The sequence below is a fragment of the Chenopodium quinoa genome, unplaced genomic scaffold (assembly GCF_001683475.1).
Source record: "Chenopodium quinoa cultivar QQ74 unplaced genomic scaffold, ASM168347v1, whole genome shotgun sequence".
NCBI lineage: Eukaryota > Viridiplantae > Streptophyta > Magnoliopsida > Caryophyllales > Amaranthaceae > Chenopodium > Chenopodium quinoa.
In genome coordinates, this window is record NW_018743955.1 from 5,848,479 (window position 1) to 5,874,102 (window position 25,624).

Below are 25,624 nucleotides of genomic sequence, written 5' to 3' on the forward strand. Positions count from 1 at the left end.
CTTTTCAACATAGCTGACCCAAAACCCCCTGTAGATATGCAGCATGTTTCGGTTAAAGATACGTGGGATGGGAATATTGGTTGGAAATTTGATAATTTTGCCCCGTATCTCCCTGCTGAAACTCTTGCTGAGATTGCTGCTTTTGAGTTAATTGATGATGAAGCTGCTATTGATGGCATATACTGGAATGGCTCGGAAAGTGGAGGATTTACCCTTAGCTCAGTTATGAAGCTTGTGAGAAACGTGACTGCCCCCTCTGTCTCTCAAGTCAAGGGTTGGAAATTTATTTGGCAATTACAGATTCCTCAACGGAGTAAGATCTTCATTTGGCTTGCAATTCAAGACAGGATTATGACTAATAATACTTGGTTTATTCGAAAAATTACTGAAGATCCCCGATGTCCAATCTGTAATGCTAGTGAGGAAATTGCAGATCATGTTCTCCGAAAGTGCCCTCTTGCAAAAATTGTGTGGAGAGCTTTGGGATGAAAAAATGATGTAGATCTGTTGGGTGAGAAATTTCAAGAATGGATTTTGGATAACTTGGATGATGGTAAGCAAGGTGTGAGTGAAGATTGGCCATTGATCTTCGCTGTGGCTTGTTAGTGGATTTGGAAATGGAGGTGTGAGCGTGTGTTTGTGCAAACTACCAAAATCCCTTTCGATCAGGGGAGCTTTATTTTGGCTAGGGTGGGAGATATTAAAAAGGCTTGGGAGAGAAATTTGCTGCGTGCGAAGATGAGTAAGAAGCAGAAAGTTGAACTGTTGATAAGGTGGAAGTGCCCAGAAGAAAATTGGGTGAAAATGAATACGAATGGCGCTGCTAAGGGCAATCCAGGTAAGGCAGGGGCTGGTGGCATCATTCGTGGGCATAGGGGTGAGATTCATGAGATTTTTGCTGTGAATTGTGGTGTTTGTACGAGTACCAAAGCAGAAATTTTGGGTGTTATGCGAGGCTTGGCCATTGCTTGGAATGGCGGACATCGAAAGATTATGCTTGAAGTAGACTCCGAAGTTGTTCTTCGTATCTTGACCAGTCCTACTCCCCCCAACTCACCTTAATTCATATTATTGGGTCATTGCTATAGGGAAGCTAATATGGCAGCGGATTGGCTTGCTAATTATGGTGTCCGTTTGGAGCAGTGGATGATTTTGATAGAGGCGATCCCGAAGGATCTTCTTGCCGTTTTATTGGAGGATCTTAGTGGCGTCTCTCGGGCCCGGATGGTTCCGATGATGTGAGCATGTGACCTTGTGTTTTGCTTTGTTTTTTCTTTTTGTTGTTTTGTTTTTCCTTAAGTTTATTTGTTTTTTGCTTGTTAGGGGCTTTGCCCCTCGTTTGCACCAAAAAAAAAAAAAAAAAAAAAAAAAAGTTTATTAATTAGCCCTTGTTACTTTGTTAGAGTCAAGTTTGTAGAGTACAATCATTTTATTTTTAGTTTAATTTTTGGTACTGAAAAAGAAACAAATTATATACTACATATTTCTTTTTGTTACTTTTTAATCCTTACACCTGACCATTTTTGTTTTACAAAGAGATTCCAAATATTAAGATAGGGAGTATAAAAGAAGAATGTATAACTTTTTCCGATTGATTAACACCTTCTAATGGTGGGGCTTGGACCTCATTTGGCATGATGATTAGACGGGTTAGAACAAAAGTGGACAAGAAGAGCCAAATAGTTCATATTGGTCTAAAGTATGCTCAATTAATGGGGGAACTATATACCCAAACATAGGTTATCTCACCTTTCAATCTAGCAATTAGTGGCCTCTTTTGTAATATTGTTCTTTTAGCAATTTGTTTTGAATCGTATTGTTTTGTTTCTTTGCATCTTTCATTGTTTGGTTGTAAAAAGTTCTTCCTACACCTACACTCTTTCATTGTATATCGTATGTCAACTTGTCGAATGGTCATCCCATCATTTGCGCAAAAACAATCAATGTAATTGACATTTAGAGTTCAAGAGAGAGAACCCCTTAAATGATATGGCAAGTTGATGCTTTGGATTGTATATTAATGTTCTTGTAAAAATGTTCTGAGCAACTTTTTTTTTTTTTTCAAAAGGTTCATTTCACGAAAATAGTTCAACTGGAAGACAAACTGATAATGTTTGTACTAAAAAAAAAAAACTGATAATGTTTGTACTGCTCAATAATGTTTGTAATTTTGATCTTACGACACTGTAGATCGTACATCAAGGTCCTATGTACTTGTATTATAGATTATATATGAAGTATCAATTCATTTACTTTTCGAGTTGCGTAAATTCAGATGGAGTCGACAAATATTCAGGTTCGAGTAGAGTATTTTGACTCAGTAATTTAAGCACTTAACATTTAAACATTGAGTCATGTCTACATAATTAACAAGCTTCTATCCGTGTGTTCTATTAGCAGGTGTATTGAGGACCATTGGACAAACATTCTCAAACTTCGTAATTTTTCAAACAGCATATCAGCATAAATTTTCAAACAGCACATCAGAAGCAAACCTGCTCTCCCTACATTTTGCTAACAAAAACCAGAGCGAAACTGCATAAGCTGCTCACATATAAGCCATGAACATGGATTCCACATAATTAGTTTAAATAAATTAACTTTCATTGCATCCACAACATGCTAATGAATGTGCAAGTAGATCAAGTACGATCATGAAAATAGAGATTTAGCGGCTAAATATATTCTAAACATACACTAGGCCAATGAAAGGAGTCGACAGTCTATGGTCATGACATAGCTATTCCAAAAACAGTGCAAATACAGCCTGTGTCTGATTATACTCTGATGACAGCTCTAACGTGAATTACAACACCATGCAGCAATTTACCTTCTGTCTATCTTCTCTTGACAGTAATTAGTTGAATGTAATGACCAGCCATTACCTCCCATGTTTAGCAGAATTCTATCTATTAGAGGTGGGAAAAGCAAACAAGTATCGTCCAACCACAAAACCTAAGGAAAACAAACTAGTAATGACAAGCAGCAAATAAGCCATCTAGGAATCATTGAACCTCATTTTACTAAAAAGAGTCTAGATTGGATTAGCCATATTCAAGATTAAGAGCTTCACAAACCCATCATCATGAAGACTGAAAACCCAACAAACAAAATTGGGATCCGCAAAGACTCATACTCCAGACTTCCGTAGCTCGGCAGCCCCATGAGCAAAGTGGCACTTATCTCCAAAAGTACATGAACCTTTTGTAAAGTTCTCACAAAGCTTGGTCCTATAATTAGTTGAGAAAGGTCCATGGGGTGCAGGTCCTCCAGGAGCCTTGTTAAAGGGAGTATTTGCACTGACACTTGCTACAAGATCATGTACCATTTCACTCGCCAACTTGATCTGATCAAAGGTTCCTTCAAGTTCAATGTTCCTCTTGTTTGAATCAGAATCATGATCCCGAATCGAAAGCTTCACACCTGTTTGACGGCAAATCTGTTTCGAGTTCACACCGCTCTTACCAATGATGGCCCCAGCTAAGGAGGCATCAACACTAATCTTAGCAGTTGCTGATTCGCCAAAGGCACCAAGACCAGCGGGAACAGGTGGCTCATGTCGCCCAGAAAAGCGTCCATGCATCGGATGACCCCCCCTAGCACGAGGATCATCAAAGGATGGTAGACCAACAGGTTTATTAAGTTCCCACTCACCATGGGCAAAATGGCATTTATCGCCATATTTGCACCCTTCAGCAGAGTTGAATTTGTTACACAGGCGGGTTTTAGCGCCAGGAGCAGAGCCGTTGTGTGACTGTGGAGGGGGTTGTGGTGGTGGTGGAGCATTTCTTGACATGGGCGGAAGGTTCATCAACTGAGCAACAGCATTGTAGCCACCAGAGACATGGTGCAGAAAGTGGCAATTTTCTCCAAATGGGCATCCAGATGTACTGCAACACAATAAGATTCAGTAGCTAAATTAAAGTTCCATAAGATACAAGTTAGAGGACCACATAAACAAAGTAGTCCTCGTCTAAAAGCAGTCTCCTGTAAATAGAGTGGGGATCCTTTCCCTACAGCAACAGCACACAATTATTAAGCAAGCATGAAAGTGCAGGAACCAATACCAACTGATTCAGACCAAAGTTTTCACACCCTCTACAGAATCAAGTACAAGCACTTCTTCCAGGGGGACAAGGATACCAAAAAGGTGCTAGAAAATAATATAGCACATCTTGATTAACAAATGGAGAGACTATTACAAAAAAACTAAAATTGAATCCACACAATTGGAACTGAAAATTCATTTCAGAAGAATACAGCCAGACAAAACATCTACTTCAACATGGTTAACCAAAAATATAACTTGATTGAACCCACATTAATCAACCAAAGTACGCTAAAATCCAGTGAGACTACTAACATAAGAAAATTGCTTCTAAAGATCAACTGTGATCAGATAAACTAAAGTTGACAAGTAATATTGTCAAGCATACAGGTTACTTTCCCCAATCAAGTACATCACTATAGACATCAAGCAACTTTGGATCAGTAAAGCTACAAAACAAATTCAATATACCATATATGACCTAAAAGATTTCAATTTCGAACCTAATTCCTTGAGATACAAGGTTTAATTCATCTTCAAGTAACTTCCAGTTCATAACAACATGGTCTTCTTACAAGGAAGCCACATAGTTCATTCAATTCATTTTCTTCTCTATCATATTACATAATTCTTTTTTACAACTAAAAGCATACTTTCAATCACAAAATGAAATTATACATTTTCCTTACTGTCAAGGTGGTAGAAGCAAGAGAAAGCTAGTATAAGTATCACAAGGCAAAGTATATTCATATCACATAGCTAAGTGAGAATGACATCAATAAATAATCCAAAACGTTATCCCTGAAAGGCTGAATGACTGAACCTGAACAAGGATAGGCTACTTCTTGCACCACCTGAATAGATCACACTCATTTTTATTATGAAATTATATCCATTTTTATTATCTCTAAAGCCCGCAGTAATATAATTGAATTGAAGACTACATTAATGAGAGCTATAAACTTGGTGAAATTAAGAAACATAAATATGTACTCAAAAATTTCCAATCAAAATCTTCAACATCGTGAGCAACAAACATACTCATTAGTCTCAGAACCAATGCACTATAAACTACTTTCCATTAAAATTAGCTAAATTCTCACAAAGAAAAACCCAAGTTCATGTTACAGAAATGATAGCCAAATAAGCAGAAACAGTAAACTCATAATGCAACTGGAACAGGCGTATAGAGGTCTCCGGAAATCAGAAAAATGAAAATGAAGCTAATCTAGTCAAATATTCTTCTAACAATAGAAGCAAAATTAGTTGGTTAAATACTATAGATTATAAAAACAAAAAAAAAAAAGTAAAAACCCCAATCATAGAGGCAGAAAATTAATGTGCATTGCATCTTAACTTGAAAAATAACAAGATAAAAGAAATGTAGAAGAATGAAGATGCTACATGAAAGACAACAAGAAATTTAAAAGCATTGACAATAGCAAAGAGAATGAGAGATTAATAGAATATGTAACAATTTACATAACTTGCATGCTTAGTAATTTATATATTTATGGACCGTAAAATCTGTTCGATTGGACAAGTTAATAACCAAAACATTTTAGAAACGATACGCTATAATGTTGATATTTATTAAATAGATAAAGATATGAACCTGAAGAACTTGGTGCAAGGCTTTGATTTGCTTCCTATACCATCCGTTTCTGTTACAAAACATTAATTATTTTTTGTGAGTTTTCCTTGCCTTCGTTGTGTTAAAGAAGTTGAAAATAATCAAATACTTAATTGAAGGGACTTTACATGTAATTAATAGAAAATAATAACACACTACTAAACCAAAGCTTCATCACATGAGACACAATTTAACACAAGTTATATGCTCTGGCTAGATAATATGCACTGTAGACCTATGATAGCTTGACTCTATAGTCTATATATTTAAAAGTGTTAGCTTTTCGAATTGCAATTCCCTGCAATGGCTCTAAAGTCTTGTATTTATAAAAATAAATTTGCCTACTTCATTTTTCTCTAAACAAAACAGATAACGATCTTAAAAATCCTAGGCAAAATCAGCATATGCACACAAAATAAACTGCAGGCAATCTATCCTTTGAGCTTGCACACAAATCATTTCACACAAGCCACATACAGGACATTAATCACTTGCATCACACTTCAAAAATATACTACGAGTGATAACACAAATCAGCTAAATTCTACTCCCTCGCTCAAATTTATCACATAACTCACTCATATATATAAATACAGTGGCCAATTATTCTAGTACGTCCCAAAAAAAAAATGTGGCCTACTAATACTAAGGTGTGACGGACGAAGTACTAAATACTTCAAAACTACACAAATGTGGCCTATTAGAGTGAAACGGAGAAAATACTCCTACATCAAAAAAAAATTCAAAAATGCATCCACATGGGCTACTACTAAATAGTAACCCTTTTCCCAAATTAGGTACAAATCACAATAGTGACATCAGTTGGGTAAAACTCAATTCATAATTCTTTCTATACAAAGAAAATCAATTGTACAAAATCCCAAATCAGAGATTTTTCTAATCTAGTACCTTCTCACAGAATTGAAAAAACTAAAATAAAATCAAAATTATTAAGGTAAAAAATCTATTCATTTCTAACAATAATTCTACCAATTAAATAACAAGAAAAAAATAACCTCTTAGTTCTTGCTTCTAAGTTCAGATCCAAGTCCAGAAACACAGAAAAGCAAAAAAGAAGTTTCTAGAAATTAATTCAAACACTTGAGAAGTTTCTAGAAATGAACAAACCTTGCTTATGCTTCTTAAATCCGCCATTAGAATGAACAGCACCAGCATCGTTGTTCCTTCCTCTCTTTCGGCCGTCCATTTGAAGTTGAATTTTTCGAGCTTTAAACCCAACAAAATTTAAGCAAAAATTACAAATTCAAATACCAAATTTGACAAAACCCTAGATAAAATGGAAAATGATTGAGAAAAAATGAGTGAAAAAAATGAAAATGAAACCCTAGCAGAACTAGGGTTTAAAGTTTGGGGAGGAGAGAGAAAGAAAGGTTGAGGAAGAAACGCCTCAAAGAGAGAGAAACTAGGAGACAGAATATTGAGCGCTTGAGGTTGATTTTACAAAAAATAATGGATTTTGGATTTTTTTTTTTTTTTTTTTTTCTAATTTTTAAAGAGTTTTTTGAAAAAAAAAATGAAAATATTTGAGGTGAAGAGGTGGAGAGGAAATGCAAATGGAAGTTTTATGGTTTTTTTTTTCAAAAATAAATTTATAAAATTTCTTCAAAAAAAATCTATAAATAAATTAAGAAAAAGGGAAATTAAAGTCGGTTTGATTTAAAAAAAAAAAAAAAAAAAAAATCAAAGTGGAAGGGAGGTCACGTGCTATCTTGATTGAGCATATCAAGAATCCAATGGCTGGATTGATGATTTGGGCGTGATGTTATGGGGCGGGTTGTATCACCCAAGCCCGTATTAAGGGTACTACTACTTGTTATGTTTTGGTGAATTTGGTTGGTTGAGCCAAAAAAAAAAAAATTATTTTTTATATTTTTGCAAGAAAATTCTAGGCAACATTATAATTACTTTATTGATTCTAATTGATCAATTAAAATGTGAGATTATTCTTTCTGTAAAGATAGAATGTATGAGCTTAATACAAGTATGAATTAGAATATAGTAGGCAGATAAAATGTTTGGTTGATCTTGAGAGTTATAAATAATTAATACAAGTATGACCACTTTGGGTCTTTTCTCTTCAACTTAATTTCAGTTCAGCTCCAATCAATTCAGTTCCTAGTTTCCTTCTCTAATAAACAATTCATTTCAGTTCACCTCTAATCAGTTCAATTAAGTTAACTCTGTTTAGTAAATCAGAACAATCTCTTTGAGTAGCTTTGGTAAATTATACGAGTAAGAAAAATATAATCATGTAAGATCTTAACATATTTCCTCTCACTGTGTATTTTTATTTTTCAAAGTATTAACTTTTTATAATTTTTACTTATTGATAATTAGAATTGCTTAAGCTAAATTTATTCGTAGTCAAACTTAATAAAAGAAACATATGAATTAATTTAGAACATATCAACTTAATATTAGCTGACGTTAGAGAACATGGTACAACAAATCTCATAAAGGCAAACAAATGAGACAATAGATAGAGTCATGTAGGCTGTAAAGAAGACAGCCACTTCAGAAATAATTAGGTTACATTAGTTAAACTTGTCCAAAACCTGAAGCATTAGATGAAACTAAAAATGATTATAGACAATCTAAAATTTAATATATGAAGGTGCCTAAGATCAAGATGCTGTACAATTCATCCAAGTCTCATATTAATCTGCGCTTTCCCTTTCTGATATAATCAGCTCTTAATCTATTTTCGTCGCTCTCCGGTGAGTCTTCAACAATCTGTTCTTGTAGAACACGACCCCGATTTCTTGATAATTTTCTAATTGGGGTCAGTGTAGCAGCTTTTTCAGGAACTTCATTTTCTGATACAGTTGGTAGCTCTGAATCAGCAGATGCATCTGCCGGAACCCTGTGTGGCATCAGCTCCTCGCTTTCTCCAACAGAATCCACCATCAACTGTAAAATCAAACAAGTGATATGTTATAGCACATCCTTGAATCAGCTAAGTTACTGGTATACAGCAACCATTAATATTGTACTCCGTAACAAGCATGCTGAAATACTATAAAATATGTTTGTTGTTCTTGACAAATTCACCAACTTTAACACCTTAATCAGAATTTCAGAGATACGTAGTGATATAGTGAATATTTGTTCATAAAGGTTCATGAATCCCATGAACTTGAATGCTTGGTTTTCCAGCCAACTATGCCTCGGATTATTCCAACCCAAGCTTCAAAATAATGAGAGAAGCACAAATTGCCTGTGTTGGTAGCTGGAAAAAGGTTGAGCTACATGCTAATCCTACTTCTAAAAGATCAAGCAGCACATCTGTGAAACTAGATGAAACTATCAAACAGCAAACTTGGGTGATTGGTGCAACTAGGGCCTAATCGACATAGCTTAGGCAAACTGGCTAATATTCAATGGAACTCAGCTTCTGTAAGAAAATAAGCAGAATCACTACTTTCCAGTCCTTGAAATAGGAATCCATACAACGAAATTCACGCGGGATTAAAGATGGGAAATACAATATAGCAGCTGCACGGGGTTCGAACTGCATATTTACCTTCCAGTCCTTGAAGTCGTATCTAAAGATAAAGTGACTGTACGCAACTTTGCCTGATGTGATATCTTCAGCAGATGGAGCATTCTTAGGGCCTGCCAAAGGGAAAGAAACAATACATTAGCATTGCCGTCAAAAAAATAAAAATTAGCCGACGAGGCGATGAGTGCATCATAGAGATAGTTTGTGCATAGATATAAATCAGTTGATCAGCTGCGGCTCTTACAAACAAAATGGCCATCCGCATCTGCAGTGATTTTAGCTCTTCCATCTTTCACTAAAAATGACAAAGCAAATAAGTTTTCCACTGTCTGTGCATAAGATGTTCTGTTCAGAATTAAATTTTCAAGGCGAACCCTTCGATATTTCCCCAAAATGCCAAACATTATTGACATATTCTTGTCTGTATCAGTTTTCTCTTCCACAGTGCTATCAAGCTGCAATAAAACCAAACAGACATCTAGTGAATAATATGCAAAACACATTGCAATAATATCTATCAACTAAGAATATACCGATCAACCTGTCTCTCCCTAACAATCAAGAATTAAAAAGGTCAATTAACAAACTAGGCAGCTCTACAGTCCCTACCTCTTCAGGCCGTGAAGTATCAGTTGGCTTGACATGTTTTTTCCGAACTACAGTCTTCCTTCTCTTTAGTTCAGAAGACATAGGCCCTAGCCTGGAAAGTTAACAAAGGCAGATGTGAAATCTAGATAAATAAAATAGTAGAGAACCTTTGGATCAATAGAAAGGTTTGCAGAAAGTAACTAACATGGTACAACATCCAGTGCCTTTTCTGAAAATTTGAGAAACTGCAAGCCCAATGTCTTTCCAAAGTATCGTGTTCCCGGAACCATCTACACTGCCCGTAGCACCACCACCTTGACGACCAAAATCCCTAAGCAGGCAAGACACAAAATCTGATGGAGTCACACCTTCATTTTTTTGAGCCCTAACAGTTTTCACAAAACTGCTTGTAATGTCATATAAAGCCTCTGCATCAGCCACTTGCTCCCTAGGCTTCCGAACTGAAACCAATACATAGAGAATACAAAATGTAAACCAAGATTAATGCATAATTTGTCCTTTGTCTTGATTAATTATCTTGGTATGAATATTTGAGCATTGAGACTTCATTGGAGTTATACTAAAATTAAGAATTTGCCACTGAGAGAGAGAGAGCATTATCTAGCAATCAAATCTCCTCCCAATCTATGTTAACTCTCTGCCTCTCCGCAGGACTTTCATGCTTTCATTTGTCTATGTCCTGAGCTTTCGAAAATTACTCCTATATTGCTATTAAAAATGTAACTAATATCCAGATAATTACAGCACTTCGTCAGCTTAACTTTCTATTATGTGTTTACCCCTCGGGCCCTCGATCAAACAAACGCCTCATAAGTTCTTTATAAAAGCAAGCACAGCACATACAAAGTGCATAATTTGCTGCTCTAGAAATTGCCCAAAAAACGCAGTCAAAGAGTTCCACCATGAACTTAATGGACTCTCTAAAACACTATCCCACTACATCTTTACATACATGATACATCCAAGCCCATTCTATCAAACATCAAATATAACACTAGCAAAATAATGAGTATATAGGTTACACTAGTCACTCAAGGCCCTTGAACAAACCTACAATTTCACAATACTTGCGACTTACGAGAACCCTAAGCCCTAACCAGGTAGAACCAAACATCGATCAAATTGGCTAAATTGCCAATGTTAATATTTTCCCCACGAAATCTTTTAATGTTGAGCCTGATAACAACAGTCTTTAATCACAGTAATAACCCTCTTTGGCCTATTACCAGTACTTCATTTGTTAAGCAATGTACTTCACATTAATTTATATGCATGTTCTAAAAATGTCACAGCATTTAAAAATCAAGACATTAATAAGCAATGTACTTCAAATAATTAAATTTCATATAAAAGCAAAAGGCATAATTTTATAAAAACTGCATTACAATTGACAAAAACATAAAAGAAGGTTAAAAGTTGAAATCAATGAACACCTTTCTTATGCAAACTCTCAACTTCATCAATCATAATCTTGAATCTATCGGAATCCGGCCGCGACAAATCATCAGCTCCACCTACCAATTCCATTCACCTCGTTAGCTCAATAATCAATGAATCACAACACAAACACCAATAAAACACCAAAATTCAAAGTGAGAAAGAAACAGAGAAAAACCAGATAGTAAATTCTTGACGGCGAGATATCTAGACCGAAGATTTCTCCTAACAACAACTTCATCTTCTTCCTCCTCTTCTCCTTCCACACTTCCACGCTGCGACGGCCGCTGCGACGGCGGCCGTGGCTTCCGCTCTACGGCGGCGAAATCACCGGCGCTATTTTTCCGACTCCTCAATTCTCGATCAACAACAGTAGCAGGAGCAGCAGCATTCTTACTAGTACTTCCTTTCTCTTTCTTTACTTTCACCATTGTTGCTAAAACCCTAGAATTCAGAATTTGAAATCAAGGTACTTTCCCAAAAATTTGACTGAGATTGAAGAAGATGGAACCCTAAAACGGAGAAAATCTGGAAATTGGGGGAATTAATTAAAGAAGACGAATTGAAGAAAAAGGGAAGAATGAATATTAGAAAAATTTAAAAATAAAATTACAAGTGTAGAAATAATGAAAATGTGGAATAATTTAATGAGAAGAGAGCGGGGTTTGGGGTTCGAAATTTGGAAGAGTTGAGGTTTTTCCCGCACTCTTTCTGTCTTTTACCTCAATTGTCAAAATTTTGTTTATTCGTGGTTTATTCGTGCTCGTTAGCGTCTGGCACTAATGTCAGCGTCTGGCGCTAACTCTGTTTTTTTACGTCAGAACTCTGATTCGATTTTCTATCTTTTTTGCTGATTTTCTCTATAAATAGCCTCCTTAAAACTCCGTTTTCATGGATCTACATTCATCTACAATCATCAACTCTTTAGTTTTCTAATTCTTTTCTCTCTAAGCTAAAGCTTCTCTCTCTCTTTCTAAACATACCCTTTTTTACAAAACTCCGCATTCACGAGACCTAGATACACCTAGCATTATTCGAAGTTGCCTTCGCCCTAGACGTGAAAGGTTTTAATTTCTGAGGGTTTGGTCTCAAATCTCTCTTTCAATTATTTAATTTAATTGTTGTTTATTTTTTTCCTTGAAGTTACTAACGCGTGTATTTTGTTATTAGAAAGAGGTAGGAGGCATCCAAGTAAGTGCTTTAATGGTTTTTATTGATATTATGATGTAGAAATCATGCTTAGGTTGTTATTATGATTCCTAGTATCATGTTATGATGTTTTCCTTAATTTGATGTTTAAGGTGACAATAATAAATTCCTAGTATCATGTCTAGGGTAACTTTAATATCAAGTATGATTAAAAGTATGATGCCTTTTATGTTCTTCCTAATATTTATGATTGTTAGTATCATGTTAGGGTTAAAGCTTTGATTTTTATTGTTTAGTGACATGCTAGGGTTTGTTATTAATCTTGTTAGTATCATGCCTAGGATCTTGCTATTATTATGCTTTAACATGAATATTATGATTGTTATAATGATATTAATATTATTATTATTAGTAGTAGTAGTATTGTTATGATTATGTTGCTTGATTTATTGTTATTGCTTGATCACGCCTTTTATGCATGTTTAAAGGGAATTTTGGTACTTGTAATCACGCTTAATAAGATAATTAATAATCTTGTTTAGGGTTAATATGATTATAATTCAAGTGATCGTCAATAATAGATTTATTTGTGCATTAATATTCAACCAACATAGATAAACAGGTTTAGGGTAAACCTATTGATTGCATGTTAGTCAGAAAGCGCATATGAGTACGATTAGAATAAAGTAGAGGCCTATTTTTAGGGCAGGTTCAATCTCTTTTAGGTTGGATTTGTACCTTCATCCCCAAACTACCAGTCATGGTTCAAGACCTATTGGAGTTGATGATCTCTTTGATCGTTAAGGGGTGTAACCTTCACCCTGTGAACGGTTTACAAGTTCCTAAAACTTGTTGGCGACTCTTTTGCTCTATCTTCTTTCCCTTTGGACACCACCGTACTTTAGTGTATGATCACAGTGGGGTTCAAGATAGGGATAACGCTTGAAATATTCCCTACAGTTTTTGGCGACTCCACCGAGGAGGATTTCTATTTTAATTCCTGAATTTGTTTCGGCAATGATTTAGAATGAGTGGATGAGACTCGAAAAGTTCTAAGTATTTCATGTGCGTAATTTTGATTAACATTATTGTCATATGCATAAAAAAAATCTCATTGGAAAGACCATTCGTAATGAGTTAAAACATAGGATTTTTACACGTAGGAAATTTGAGGAATATCTTTCACAACTAGGATCGAAATAATGCTGCGAGAAACTGGAAAATTTTATCGAGCACAGAAAGCTGTTGAAGCATGTAGGAACTAGCGTCAGCGAACAAAGATTAGCGCCAGCGTTTTGACTTTAGCGCCAGACAACAGCCTCTGTCGGCAGACGCTAAAGCCAAAAAGTGGCGCTGGCCTCTGTTTGCTGGCGCCAAGTTCTTCCAATACCGAGCCAGAAATATGCGTTCTAATTTCGACCAGTTTTTAGCACTATTTGCTCGATCCTACTTCCTGATTGAGTTTTTCTCACTTTTCTGAAACCCATATGTGTTCTACATATGGACATAACCCTCTGGGAATTCATGCTCCACCTACCTGATTGAACACTCTAAGCAACAAAGGGTACATCCGAGAATGTTGAATTCACCAAACCATGGAAGCGAGTTTTTCTAAACTCGTGGTGTCCCATCCACTCGCGCCAACCCTTCACGATTAGGCTTCCGCGCGGTGCATCTGGACAATTAACCATGGACCCTCTATTGACTAACCCATATCCTGAACTTTAGAGAACTAGAGTCATGGTTAGGTTGCAAACTCATTGCATCATGATGTGTCTACTTGACTAATTATGCATTATTGGTTGTACATTCCCTATGTGTTTTTTCCTAACCGTTTGCTTGACTTGTGCTAAGATTAAATAAATTAATTCATGAATAAAAGAACTTTGCCTAATTAATTAATTAATTAAGTTGAGTAAATGAAGTCTAATTTTTAATCAGAATTGACTTAGTACGACTTTAGGCATACCCCTGTTGAGTAATAATACTGAAAACAGTTTCAGATCGACGCTCCAGCAATGGCGCCAAATTTTGAACTGTAGCGCCACTCTGTGGAGTGTAGCGCCTGGCGACAATTCTGTCGTCTGGCGCTACACTGCAAAGTGAAGCGCCAGTCCTGTCGTTTTGACGACAGTTCAGTTTATTGCTCGAGTCATCACCTTGTGTCTAATTAAACAATTTGCTAATTAATTCGGTTAATTTTTACTGTTAATTATACCTTGTTAAGTCATTAATTGAGTCTAGGCACTAAGTCCCATGGTCTTACAAAAAAGTCAAAGCATGTCACTTACACTCACCATATAACGCACACACTAATACACACTTTTGACCATGTCTAAGAGAGTCTTGTATGCGCGTTTTTTCCGTCATTTTTTTAGGGGGGTAAGTCGGATATTAATCCTCCAATTTAAACCACTTGATTAAATACCATACTTGATTCTTAAAAATATATACCTTATTTTTACCTTATTTTTTCCAAAAATATGCACCTATTTTTTTACTTTTCCTCTTTAAAACCGTAAAGTCAAGGTCGATTTGAGTCAAATAATTAAAACAAAAAATGGTTTAATTTATAGCGCGTGGTCAAGAAAAGAAGGGCGGTTAATCAAAGACAATCTTTTTGTACAAGTCCAACTTTTCGACAAACCCATCGCTCGTAAGAGGAAAGCTAGGACAGTAATGGCAACTCAAGAAGAAGTCAATGAGCTTAGGAACCAACTGGTTACCGAGGCGTTAAAGGTTCTAACACTCAAGATTGATGATCCTGTGAAACAACAACAGATGGACCTCATGCAAGAGAGTCTGAGCAAGCTATCTAGCGACTACAAGTTTCAAGGGATTAGCTCACAAGGGGTCTCGGTGGACAAGGATCTTCTTCCGCAGAAGTTCAACGCCAACGACATCCCGAAATTCAAAGCAACTGATAACCCTTACTTTCATTTAAGAGCCTTCGAAACAATAATGAGTATTAAGGGTATCGACAAGAAAGTGTTCCCCTCTCTGTTCTCACTATCTCTCGAAACCGTTTGCCAGCAATGGTTCTTTTCTACGAGAAAGAAAATACCTCTACTTGGGAATCCATAGTAAACGCTTTCATTGATAGATACAAATGCAATATTCAAGTTGAGACTGACTATAGGGAAATTGAAATCCTCAAGCAAAAGGAGAATGAAGGCTTCACCTCCTTCTTTAACAAATGGAGAGAAACCTCAGCTAAGATGATTAAGGTGCCCAGTGAAAAAGAGTCCGGAAGGTTATTCATCAAAAACCTTCAAGAAAAGTACTCCAAGCATCTCAAATATCAAAATAATCTCCATCACTTCAAGGTCGTCTACGGCATTGGAATTAATATTGAAGACGACCTGGCTCAGTTGAAAGCTGCCAACAATAACTCCAACAGTGGCTGGAAAGGCAAGAAGAACGACAAACCTTCTTCTTCCAAAACCACCCACTCAAACAATGTTAGCACTTTTAACCTAAGTGAAGTCCTTGCTATCAATAATCAAGGACAAAAGAAACCATTTAGGAGGAACTTTACTCCTATTGGTATGAGTTATGACACCGCATTTGACCGATTAAATGCAAAAGGTCTTATAACTCCTATTGGATCGTTTGGGGACCCACCAGTCGAGAAGAGGACGGCTAACTGGAACCCCAATGCACATTACAAGTATCACCAAGGTAAGGGCCATCTTACCGAGAACTGTTGGAAGCTTAAAGAAGCTATCCAAGACTTAATCGACAACAACAAGCTACCATTTCCCCCTGCCAGTAAGAAGCCAAGTATTGATAGTGCGCCCCTCGCTCACTCCTTGGCCATCTCTGATGAGGAAAACGAGGTTGATCCTTCATCTCTCATCAAACCTGTCGAAGAGATTCATGTTGTTGAAGAAGAGGAGGAGGTCTTTTTTGATGCCATGGATAGCCTCCCAGAATTAGCAAGTAAAGAGGACATACAATTGCTTATGTTGTCCATGTTAGAGGGATCACACTTGCTACGTGAAGCCCTTGGAGTTGTGAAACAACTGCAAAAAAAGTATGACGAGGTTCCACCCTCGAAAAATAAACTCAAGAGAGAGTTCACACCCATGGGAATGACCTATGATGCTACTTTTGATCATCTCTATGATCAAGGACTAATCAAATCTATTGGCCCTACTGAGGATCCAACACCAGAAAAGCAATCTTCAAGATGGGACCCCAAGTCCTACTACAAGTACCATCGAGGGAATGGTCATACCACAAATGAATGCTACAGGTTTCGAAACCTCATTCAAGATCTTGTGGAAGCCAACAAAATCCCATTACCTCTAGCTAGCAAGGGAATGAGGAAACGCTTTTCCTTGCAAGTAATCGATGAACCCAAGAAGAGTAATAGACTCATACTCCAATTGGGATTCCATACGCCCAAATGTTCAAAGTGCTCTCCGAGAGTGGCGAGATCAAACCTCTCGAATCGAGACCATTTGAATCATTAAAAAGGACAGATAGATTTTACTATCAATATCATCAATTAGGGGGTCATACTATTGAAAACTGTTTTAAATTCAAGGATTTAATTCAGAAAATGATTGATGATAAGAAGCTAGTCCAATTTCCACAAGAATAGGATGCAAATATTAATGGAGTTTGGGACAGCGACGAAGAAGACGTCTATTTGAAAGACATGGTAGGACCTCCACCTTCGGTGTCATATGCCATGGATGATTTTTGGGTTGAAGAAGATTCATCAATAGACGTCCTCACAAGATACGGGAGAATGAAACCTCCTGTTTTGACACAACCCATGCCAACCACACAGCAAGTTCCCATACCTATCATAGAAGATAATGACATTGTCAAACAGTTCAAGAAAACCAAAGTTTAAATGAACGTATGGAAGCTTCTGACAACGTCTCGAGAACATAGATTGGTCGTAATGAATGCCCGGGATAAAATAGGGATAGATTCTGACACCATTCCTGAGGGGTTGGCTAATTTCCTCACGAGTGATCTCCCTAGTCTTATCAACTTGATCACCTTTTCCGACAAGGAACTGCCCCTAGAAGGTGACAAGCATTATAAGGCATTAAACCTCATAGTGGTCTGCAAGAGAATGAACGTCCCTATGACTCTTGTAGACAATATATCAGTCGTTAATGTCTGTCCACTTAGAACTGCGAGAATGTTAAGCATAAGGGATGAAAACTTAACCCCGTCAACGCAAGGAATAAGAGCCTATGACAACACTCGTCGTCAAGCTCTTGGTAAAATTACTATGAATGTAACGGCAGGAGCGATAGAACACGCTACTACTTTCCAAGTAGTAGATATTAAAGCTTCATTCAATCTATTTTTGGGACGCCCTTGGCTTCATGACCTAAAGATCGTCCCCTCATCTCTCCACCAACAAGTAAAAGCTATAGTTGGAGGAATTCCCATTACGATCGATGCTTCGCCTATGAGAATTAAATCTATAGAGAATCCAATAATTAATGTGGAGCACGATGAAGACGATGAAGATTTGTGGGGCTTTAATGAAGAGGTCTCCTTAATCGAGGAGGATGAAAGGACCCCTCTCTGCCACGACCCCCACTCCAATATTATTGTGAACGCTATTCTGAAGAAGCAAGGACATTCAACTGGGATGACCCTAGGAAAGAAGAAAGGAATAACAAAACCGTTGGAATCACCTGGCCTCCCTAAATTAGACACTTTCGGACTTAGTTTCGAACCGACTCGGAAAGATCCCAAGCGAGCCCAGGAAAAGTCAAAGGCACGTAGGGACGCTCGCATCCAAAAGAAAGCAATCCCAATGGATCAGTATCCTCTTACCCTTAATGGACAATTTATAAGAGAAGGAGAGGACTATCCATGTCACGAATTTCCCGAACCATTTGTCGTAAATGGCATAAGGCAACCGGGATTCGAAATTTTCTTAGATTGCTATTTCACAGACGAAATCCCAACTCCTGTCCATAAGGAGAAAGTACCCCCTTGCTTTGACTTTAATGTCATGAGATTACTATTTGGGCGAGAAAAGGATGAGCCAACATACAAAGAGGATAACTCCTCGCTCATTCAGACAGTCCTACAAAGTGAAAGCTTCGATCCCTCGAAGCTAATCACTCCAGCGGAAGGATCACTGCAAGGGTGGCGCAAGACCATCAAAGTGATTACTCCAAGTGGAAGAAAGATCTTCATCACAACGGGGCAAGGGCCGATGTTCGAAGAGTCGTCTGAGTCAGAGTTAGAGTCTCTCCCTATAGAGTCATCTAAGTCCTTAGTTGTAGCACCTCCTCCTTCTATCCCTTCCCCTAGAATAGTTAGTGATCAAGTCCCTGAGGACATTTCCCTCTTTGATGTAATGATCTCAGAGTTTAATAATATGGCTTCTTCTCCTTACTTCTTGTGTTCTTCTCTAGCCCAAGATGACTAGCATTGCTTAACTAACAATGAAAAAGACAAAGAACTTATTAAAGCAATGAAAACACTTGAAAAGAAAACACCGATAATTGAAGAAACTGAGACAATTGATATCTCAAATGATTCAACCAATAAAAGAGAAGTTAAAATCGGACTAACACTTAATGAACAAGAAAGAACCGATTTAATTAACTTGCTTAAAGAATTCATCGATGTATACGCTTGGTCATACGAAGATATGCCAGACATTAATAGAGAAATAGCTCAACACACCATACCACTAATTCCAGGAATGAAACCTGTAAAACAAAAGTTACGTCGAATGAAACCCGATGTAGCTCTTAAAATAAAAGAGGAAGTTCAAAAACAAATAACTGCAGGTTTCATCAAGGTATCCAAATACCCCGAATGGGTCGCCAACGTCGTCCAAGTTCCGAAAAAGGATGGAAGGGTAAGAATGTGTGTTGACTATCGAGATCTAAATAAGGCAAGTCCAAAGGACGACTTCCCTTTACCACACATCGATATTCTGGTGGATAACACAACAAATCATGCACTTCTCTCGTTCATGGATGGATACGCGGGCTATAATCAAATTCTCATGGCAGAAGAAGACATGGAGAAAACAACTTTCATAACACCATGGGGCACTTACTGCTACACGGTAATGCCATTCGGGTTGAAAAACGCGGGTGCTACTTACCAACGAGCAGCGACTGTCTTGCTCCATGACATGATGCATAAAGAAGTTGAAGTATACATGGACGACATGATTGTAAAGTCAAAAGATCGCCCAGGCCATCAAGTAGCCTTAAGAAAATTCTTCGAAAGGCTAAGAAAATACAATATGAGGTTGAACCCATCTAAATGTGCTTTTGGAGTCACCTCAGGAAAGCTTTTGGGTTATGTCATAAGCTCTAAAGGAATAGAGATAGACCCAACCAAGATCAAGGCAATCATGTCAATGCCACCGCCCAAAACCGAGAAGCAGATTCGAGGATTTATTGGCTGGTTGCAATACATAAGCAGGTTCATATCAAAATTGACGACAATATGTGAACCAATCTTTAAAAAGCTTAAAAAGAATGTACCAGTAATATGGGATGACGAGTGTCAAAAAGCCTTTGAAAAGATCAAAGCCTATCTCGCAAATCCTCCCGTATTAGCACCAGCACTTCCGGGAATACCTCTTAGGCTGTACTTAACAGTTACCAAAGAGACAATGGGAGCCATGTTAGCGCAAGAAGTAGAAGGCAAAGAGAATGTGATCTACTATCTAAGCAAGAAAATGCTCGAATATGAGGCACGCTATACACCGCTTGAGAAATTGTGCCTTGCATTGGTGTGGGCCACAACCAAGTTAAAACATTACATGCTCGTGCATACAGTCTTCGTAGTTTCCCGACTAGATCCACTCAAGTATTTATTCAAGAAATCTACACTCAACGGGTGTATATCAAGATGGATAGTCAACTTAGCCCAGTTCGATGTAAAGTTCATGCCACAAAAATCTATCAAAGGATCTGTGGTATCGGATTTTCTAGCAGACTTTCCAATAGAAGACTCGACGCCAATACACGACAATGAATTTCCAAATGAAGACTTGATGGTCACTGAAGATGATACTTGGACCTTGTACTTCGATGGAGCCTCGAACCAAAAGGGATGTGGCGTTGGAGTATTATTAGTCTCACCCAAAGAAGAGCATGTTCTAATCTCCATAAAGCTTGATTTCGACGTTACCAACAACACTGCTGAATACGAAGCATGTGTGGTAGGCCTTGAAACACCCTTGGCATTGGGAGTAAAAAAGTTACGGATATTCGGAGACTCTTCATTGATCATCAACCAAATATCCAAGAGGTGGAAAGTAAGGAGCGAAAGTCTAGCCCCTTACCAAACTTATCTGGAAACCCATACTAATCAATTAGAAAAGGTAGAATACACATATCTACCTAGAGAAGAAAATCAATTTGCAGATGCCTTGGCAAGACTAGCCTCAATGGTTAGGATTCCTACGAAAATCGAGCAAATGCCTCTATTTATAGAAAAAAAGGCACAAACCGGCCTATATTCAAGCTATAGAAGATGAGGAAGTAATCCAGGATGAAGAAGAAGAAGAAGAAGAAGAAGAAGAAGAAGAAGAAGAAGAAGAAGAAGAAGAAGAAGAAGAAGAAGAACCGTGGTATACGGATATACTCAATTATGTCACCAAAGGAGAATACCCTCCCCATGCTGACAAAAGAGTAAAACGGGCATTAAGACTTTTGGCTTCCCAATACGTACTCATAGAAAATGAGCTACATAAAAAGGTACCTAAGGGCCGAGCTCTCTTATGTGTAGGAAAAAAAGGATGCCCAAAGAGCAATGAGGATAGTCCACGAAGGAATTTGTGGAACTCACGTAGATGGCAAAATGTTAGTCCAAAAGATAATGCGAGAAGGGTACTATTGGACTACAATGAATAGGGATTACCATCAATACGTAAAAAGATGCCCTAAGTGCCAAATCTACGCTAATCTACAACATGTTCCTCTATCTTTGCTCTACACCTACACGTCACCATGACCATTCTCTACATGGGGAATTGACATCATCGGCAAAATCACTCCCCGGGAACAGGAGGTCACAAATATATCTTGGTGGCAAATGATTACTTCACAAAGTGGGTCGAAGCACAATCGTACGCTAAACTCACTGCAAAACATGTAGCACTCTTTATCGAAAGAAATATTATTTGTCGATATGGAGTCCCACATGAAATGATAAGTGACAATGGAACTCACTTTCAAGCCGAATGTGAAGAATTGCTACAGAAATATGGTATTAAACATCATCACTCTTCTCCTTATAGACCCCAGGAAAATGGAGCAGTCGAAGCAGCTAATAAAAATCTAAAGACTATCATCGAGAAAATGACTGAAAATTACAAGGATTGGCCTGACAAACTTCACTTTGCATTGTGGGGTTATCGCACGTCAGTTCGCACATCAACAGGAAATACGCCATTTTCCTTGGTGTATGGAATGGATGTCGTACAACCTGTCGAACTAGAGATTCCATCTCTACGCATCGCATTAGAGAGCAAACTCGATGAAGTTGAATGGACTAGAGCAAGATATGAAGAGTTAATTCTACTTGATGAAAAACGACTAGAAGCTCTACATCACACTCAATGTTACCAAACTCGTATGGCTAGGCATTTTAATAAGAAGGTCAAGACAAGAAACATCCAAGTAGGAGACTTGGTGTTAAAATCATTAAGGAAAAATGTTTTGGATCCAAGGGGAAAATTCAGACCTAATTGGTCTGGACCCTACATTGTCAAAACAATCCTGTCAGGAGGTGCATCAAAATTAACTGACATGGATGGCAATGATTTCTCGATCATGACAAATCTTGATAAACTTATAAAGTACTACCCATAATCACTTGAGTAGGGCACTCAAGAGAGCTACGTTTGGCCTGATTCCTTAAGAAAGGATACGTAGGCAACCCTTTACGGGTGAGGCCACTTTATTTTTTTTTTCAAATCTCGCATCCTAGACTTAATAAAAAATTCAACAGAAGATCGACGAAACATCGGCGTCACAGAAATGATTTTGGCGCCAGACAATGATCATTAGCGCCAGACGACAACCTCCATCGACTGACGCCAGACTGCCGCAACTGGCTCCAGTCACAGAATTGCGGTGCCAATTTACTGTAAAATGTCGGGGAATATTTTGGTGTTTTTCGGAAAATTTTCGACTTCTGTACTCGAAAAAATTTCTGGAAAAATAATTTTTCGGTTTTCATTGCTTTAATAAATTAAATTTTAAGTAAATAATTTAATTAAAAAAGCTGGAATTTCATTAATAAAATAAATTACATTATTGATGGAATTTAAATAAAGCTTAAATAAATTAACTTTGAATTTAAAAAAACTAAGTCTAATAATTGAAAATTAAGTAATGCTCTTAATCTTCTTTCTCTTTCTTAGCTCTTTTCTAATTCTTATCTGCGTCTTCTTCCTCATCCATAACCTTAGCTAGTAGGCATCCTTTAGAGGACCTACATTCAATCTTTGAGTAAATAGTCTCTCCCTTAGCTAGGACCCCATACTTCTTTTCTACCCAAGCTTTCTTCTCTGTGGTGTCAGCTTTCCTTTTTCCTTTATCTTTCGCAGAACTTTTCTTCTTAGGCATTGTAGGTGTTTTGAACTCAACTCTTTCACCCAAGCGTTCCTTAACATGAATCACTTTGTCACCTAGACGACTCTTCACATCAGTTTTACTCTGATATTTCTTCACATCCTTTGAAGGTTTCTTCAGAAGCCACTTCTTCACATCATTGGGCAAGGAAGGATGAACCTTTTGGGTAATCACTTCCCATAAAGGTCTAGTGCTCCAATAAGCATCAAATTTGTCTACTTCCTGAGAGACAGGGAATTCATAGGGAAGACGAAGATCACCAGAAGGAATTGTCTGAAGTAGTCGTACTGTCTTTTTACCCTGCAGAGATAATAAAAAGTCATTCAGGACAAGCTTGGAAGACGGCAGAAAGGTTGCTTGCTGACACCAACCATCTTTTCTATTTTCCACCAAGGAATGACCCACTTAATGGCAAAATTGTAAGACTCGAAGACCTTCTTCCATTCATGGTGCCCCATCTTAGAGAAGCGTTTTTTCCTTCTCACGAAGCAATTTGGAGTATACTTCTCAATATTGTCTGGAGGGCTAATTAATCCCAATATTTCCATTAGCCACATCTGTAAAATAATTTCAATGCAAATAAATTATTATTACTATACAAAAATATATTTTTCATTTCCGTAATTAAAAATATTATTTTTCTACCTATAATAAAGTTGGAGAGCCCCGAAAAGGCGCTTTTGTATTCTTCTTTAATTCATCAAGGCTAAGCATAGTCTCTCCAACTATTAAAGGCATTGGATTTCTCCCGGATTCAATCTGCTCTAAAACAGTGGATATTATTGCTTGACCCTCATTATTTTTACCACTAGTAAAAAAATATTGATTAAGCATGCAAAAGAGAAAAGCCCTTCTTCTATAAACATGGAAAGATTTAGAATAAGGTCTATCAAAATAATGGCGAGCAAATTCTTTCAAATTAACTATGCTACCATCTACTATTTTTGTTAGATCTTTGTCTTTTAAGTTGAAGAAGCGTTCAAAATCCTTATAATAATATTCGTTTATTCTAGGGATTACTACAAGATCTAGATGCCTAAAATAGCACCGAATTCTTCTAGCAAAGGGCTAAATTCATCATACCCCAATCTAAAGCAATGAGTATTTACATCCCAATATTCTAGAGTGGTATGAATAAAATCCAAATCAAGATCTACCCCTATGACACCATAATTACCCCTTAGGTGAAACACATCTAACTATTTTCTCTCCTTGGCATTAAGAGACCGACACCATTCATGAGTGAAGTTGGTAAAACTTTTGGAGACTAGAGACATGATTTTTATTTTTTTTAAGAGCTAAGAAAATATTTAAACTGCTGAAGTTATGAAGAAAATCGGCTGGGCAGGGGGCTATTTATACACAAAATCGGCGCAGTTTTAATCCGGGAAGGATTCGGAGTCAGCGCTCATTAGCGCCAGACGCCAAACATTGGCGCCTGACGCTAGAGACTGGCGCCAAACGCTAAGTGTAGCGCCTGGTGCTACACCAAAACGCGTGGCGCCAGCTGGCGCTAACGTGTCTTATTGTACGAGCTTTCCAAAAACCGCGGTTTTTTTTTTACCTGATTCGAGTCTGGCCACTGACTTTACGATTTTTTTTATTATTATTATTCCTTTTTTTAAAAAAAAAATTCTTCTTAATTAATATAACTATTATATTACTTATATTATTTTTCGGATTTTATTTAGACTAACTTCCAAGTTTTTATAAATCCAATATTTTTTGACTTTTATTTTTATTTTTGGGGGAGAAAGTCGGATACCCTCCATCAATAATAAAAATGGCGGAATTTTTGTGCAAATTTTTTTCACAATTCTTTACACACACAAAAATGCGCATAAAAATAAAAAAATGAATAAAACTCATAATACTATGTGTATACAAGCATGTCTAAATAATGAGTCTAATCAAAGGCAAAGTTCTATACAAAGTCAAAATAAAATAATAAAGCACAAGAACAAACTACGGCGCCGGGGGACGTACACCCATCATCTCATAAAACTGCACCGTACGAGGAGTATCCTCTCCACCAGCTCCAGCTCCGGTCTCCTCGGGAGCTGGAAAACTCAGAACAGGACCCGTCCACCCAAGATCAACTTGAGGCTGAGGCTGCGGAGGCTGCTGCGATGACAAGCCGACCTCGTACATCCCACCACCTCTAAGAGCCAAGGTAGCCTCTCCTGGCCTACCGGCGCAGCATGTGCATCCTCAGATGAAGAGCCTGAGCCCTCTACTGCCTCGGTACGGGCAGCATCAAAACGACCGCCCCGACCACCCGAACCAGTGTGACGACGTCTCGAGCTAGACCTCTCCGGTTCCCTCCGCACCTCAGGTCTCGTACGGGTACGAGAAGGAATGGGATGACCCTCCTGAACGACGTCGTCTCGACGACATGTAGCCACGTTCCTCATCCGGACGAGATGGCTCCGAAAGGCATCTATGCATCGTGCCATCGCCGAGACCACCTCGCGTGAGAACTGACAAAGAAGTAAGTCAGTAAACATGCATAACATATATAGACAAAAGTTGCAAAAAAAATAAGCTTACTCGAGTCTGGTGACGAGGAATCGACCGCTCCACAAAGCGCTCACCCTCAGGAGCCGGAAGAATCATCTCCTCAATCG

The 25,624-nt window shown here is 37.7% G+C and overlaps 2 protein-coding genes across 2 annotated transcripts; both read right to left on the reverse strand.

Annotated features, from left to right (window-relative positions):
* Positions 1–2,555: 2,555 nt before the first annotated feature.
* Positions 2,556–7,276, reverse strand: LOC110689245 (zinc finger CCCH domain-containing protein 44-like). The gene is made up of 3 exons (XM_021865977.1): positions 6,810–7,276; positions 5,664–5,712; positions 2,556–3,890 (listed from the first exon to the last, which is right to left on the reverse strand). The coding sequence occupies exons 1-3, from the start codon at positions 6,886–6,888 to the stop codon at positions 3,131–3,133; spliced, it is 888 nt and encodes a 295-aa protein (XP_021721669.1). The 5' UTR covers positions 6,889–7,276; the 3' UTR covers positions 2,556–3,130.
* A 916-nt stretch (positions 7,277–8,192) lies between these two features.
* LOC110689246 (non-structural maintenance of chromosomes element 4 homolog A-like) lies at positions 8,193–12,004 on the reverse strand. The gene is made up of 7 exons (XM_021865979.1): positions 11,429–12,004; positions 11,247–11,327; positions 9,998–10,253; positions 9,814–9,904; positions 9,449–9,659; positions 9,226–9,317; positions 8,193–8,612 (listed from the first exon to the last, which is right to left on the reverse strand). The coding sequence occupies exons 1-7, from the start codon at positions 11,679–11,681 to the stop codon at positions 8,355–8,357; spliced, it is 1,242 nt and encodes a 413-aa protein (XP_021721671.1). The 5' UTR covers positions 11,682–12,004; the 3' UTR covers positions 8,193–8,354.
* Positions 12,005–25,624: the final 13,620 nt, after the last annotated feature.

Excerpts from the sequence above, each read along its gene's own strand:
- LOC110689245 (XM_021865977.1), bottom strand. The coding sequence starts at position 6,888 with ATGGACGGCCGAAAGAGAGGAAGGAACAACGATGCTGGTGCTGTTCAT. Across the intron at positions 5,713-6,809 it reads ATTTAAGAAGCATAAGCAAG|AAACGGATGGTATAGGAAGC; the intron begins GTTTGTTCATTT and ends GTTTTGTAACAG. Across the intron at positions 3,891-5,663 it reads CCTTGCACCAAGTTCTTCAG|TACATCTGGATGCCCATTTG; the intron begins GTTCATATCTTT and ends ATTGTGTTGCAG.
- LOC110689246 (XM_021865979.1), bottom strand. The coding sequence starts at position 11,681 with ATGGTGAAAGTAAAGAAAGAGAAAGGAAGTACTAGTAAGAATGCTGCT. Across the intron at positions 10,254-11,246 it reads TGAGAGTTTGCATAAGAAAG|TTCGGAAGCCTAGGGAGCAA; the intron begins GTGTTCATTGAT and ends TATTGGTTTCAG. Across the intron at positions 8,613-9,225 it reads ACGACTTCAAGGACTGGAAG|TTGATGGTGGATTCTGTTGG; the intron begins GTAAATATGCAG and ends TTGATTTTACAG.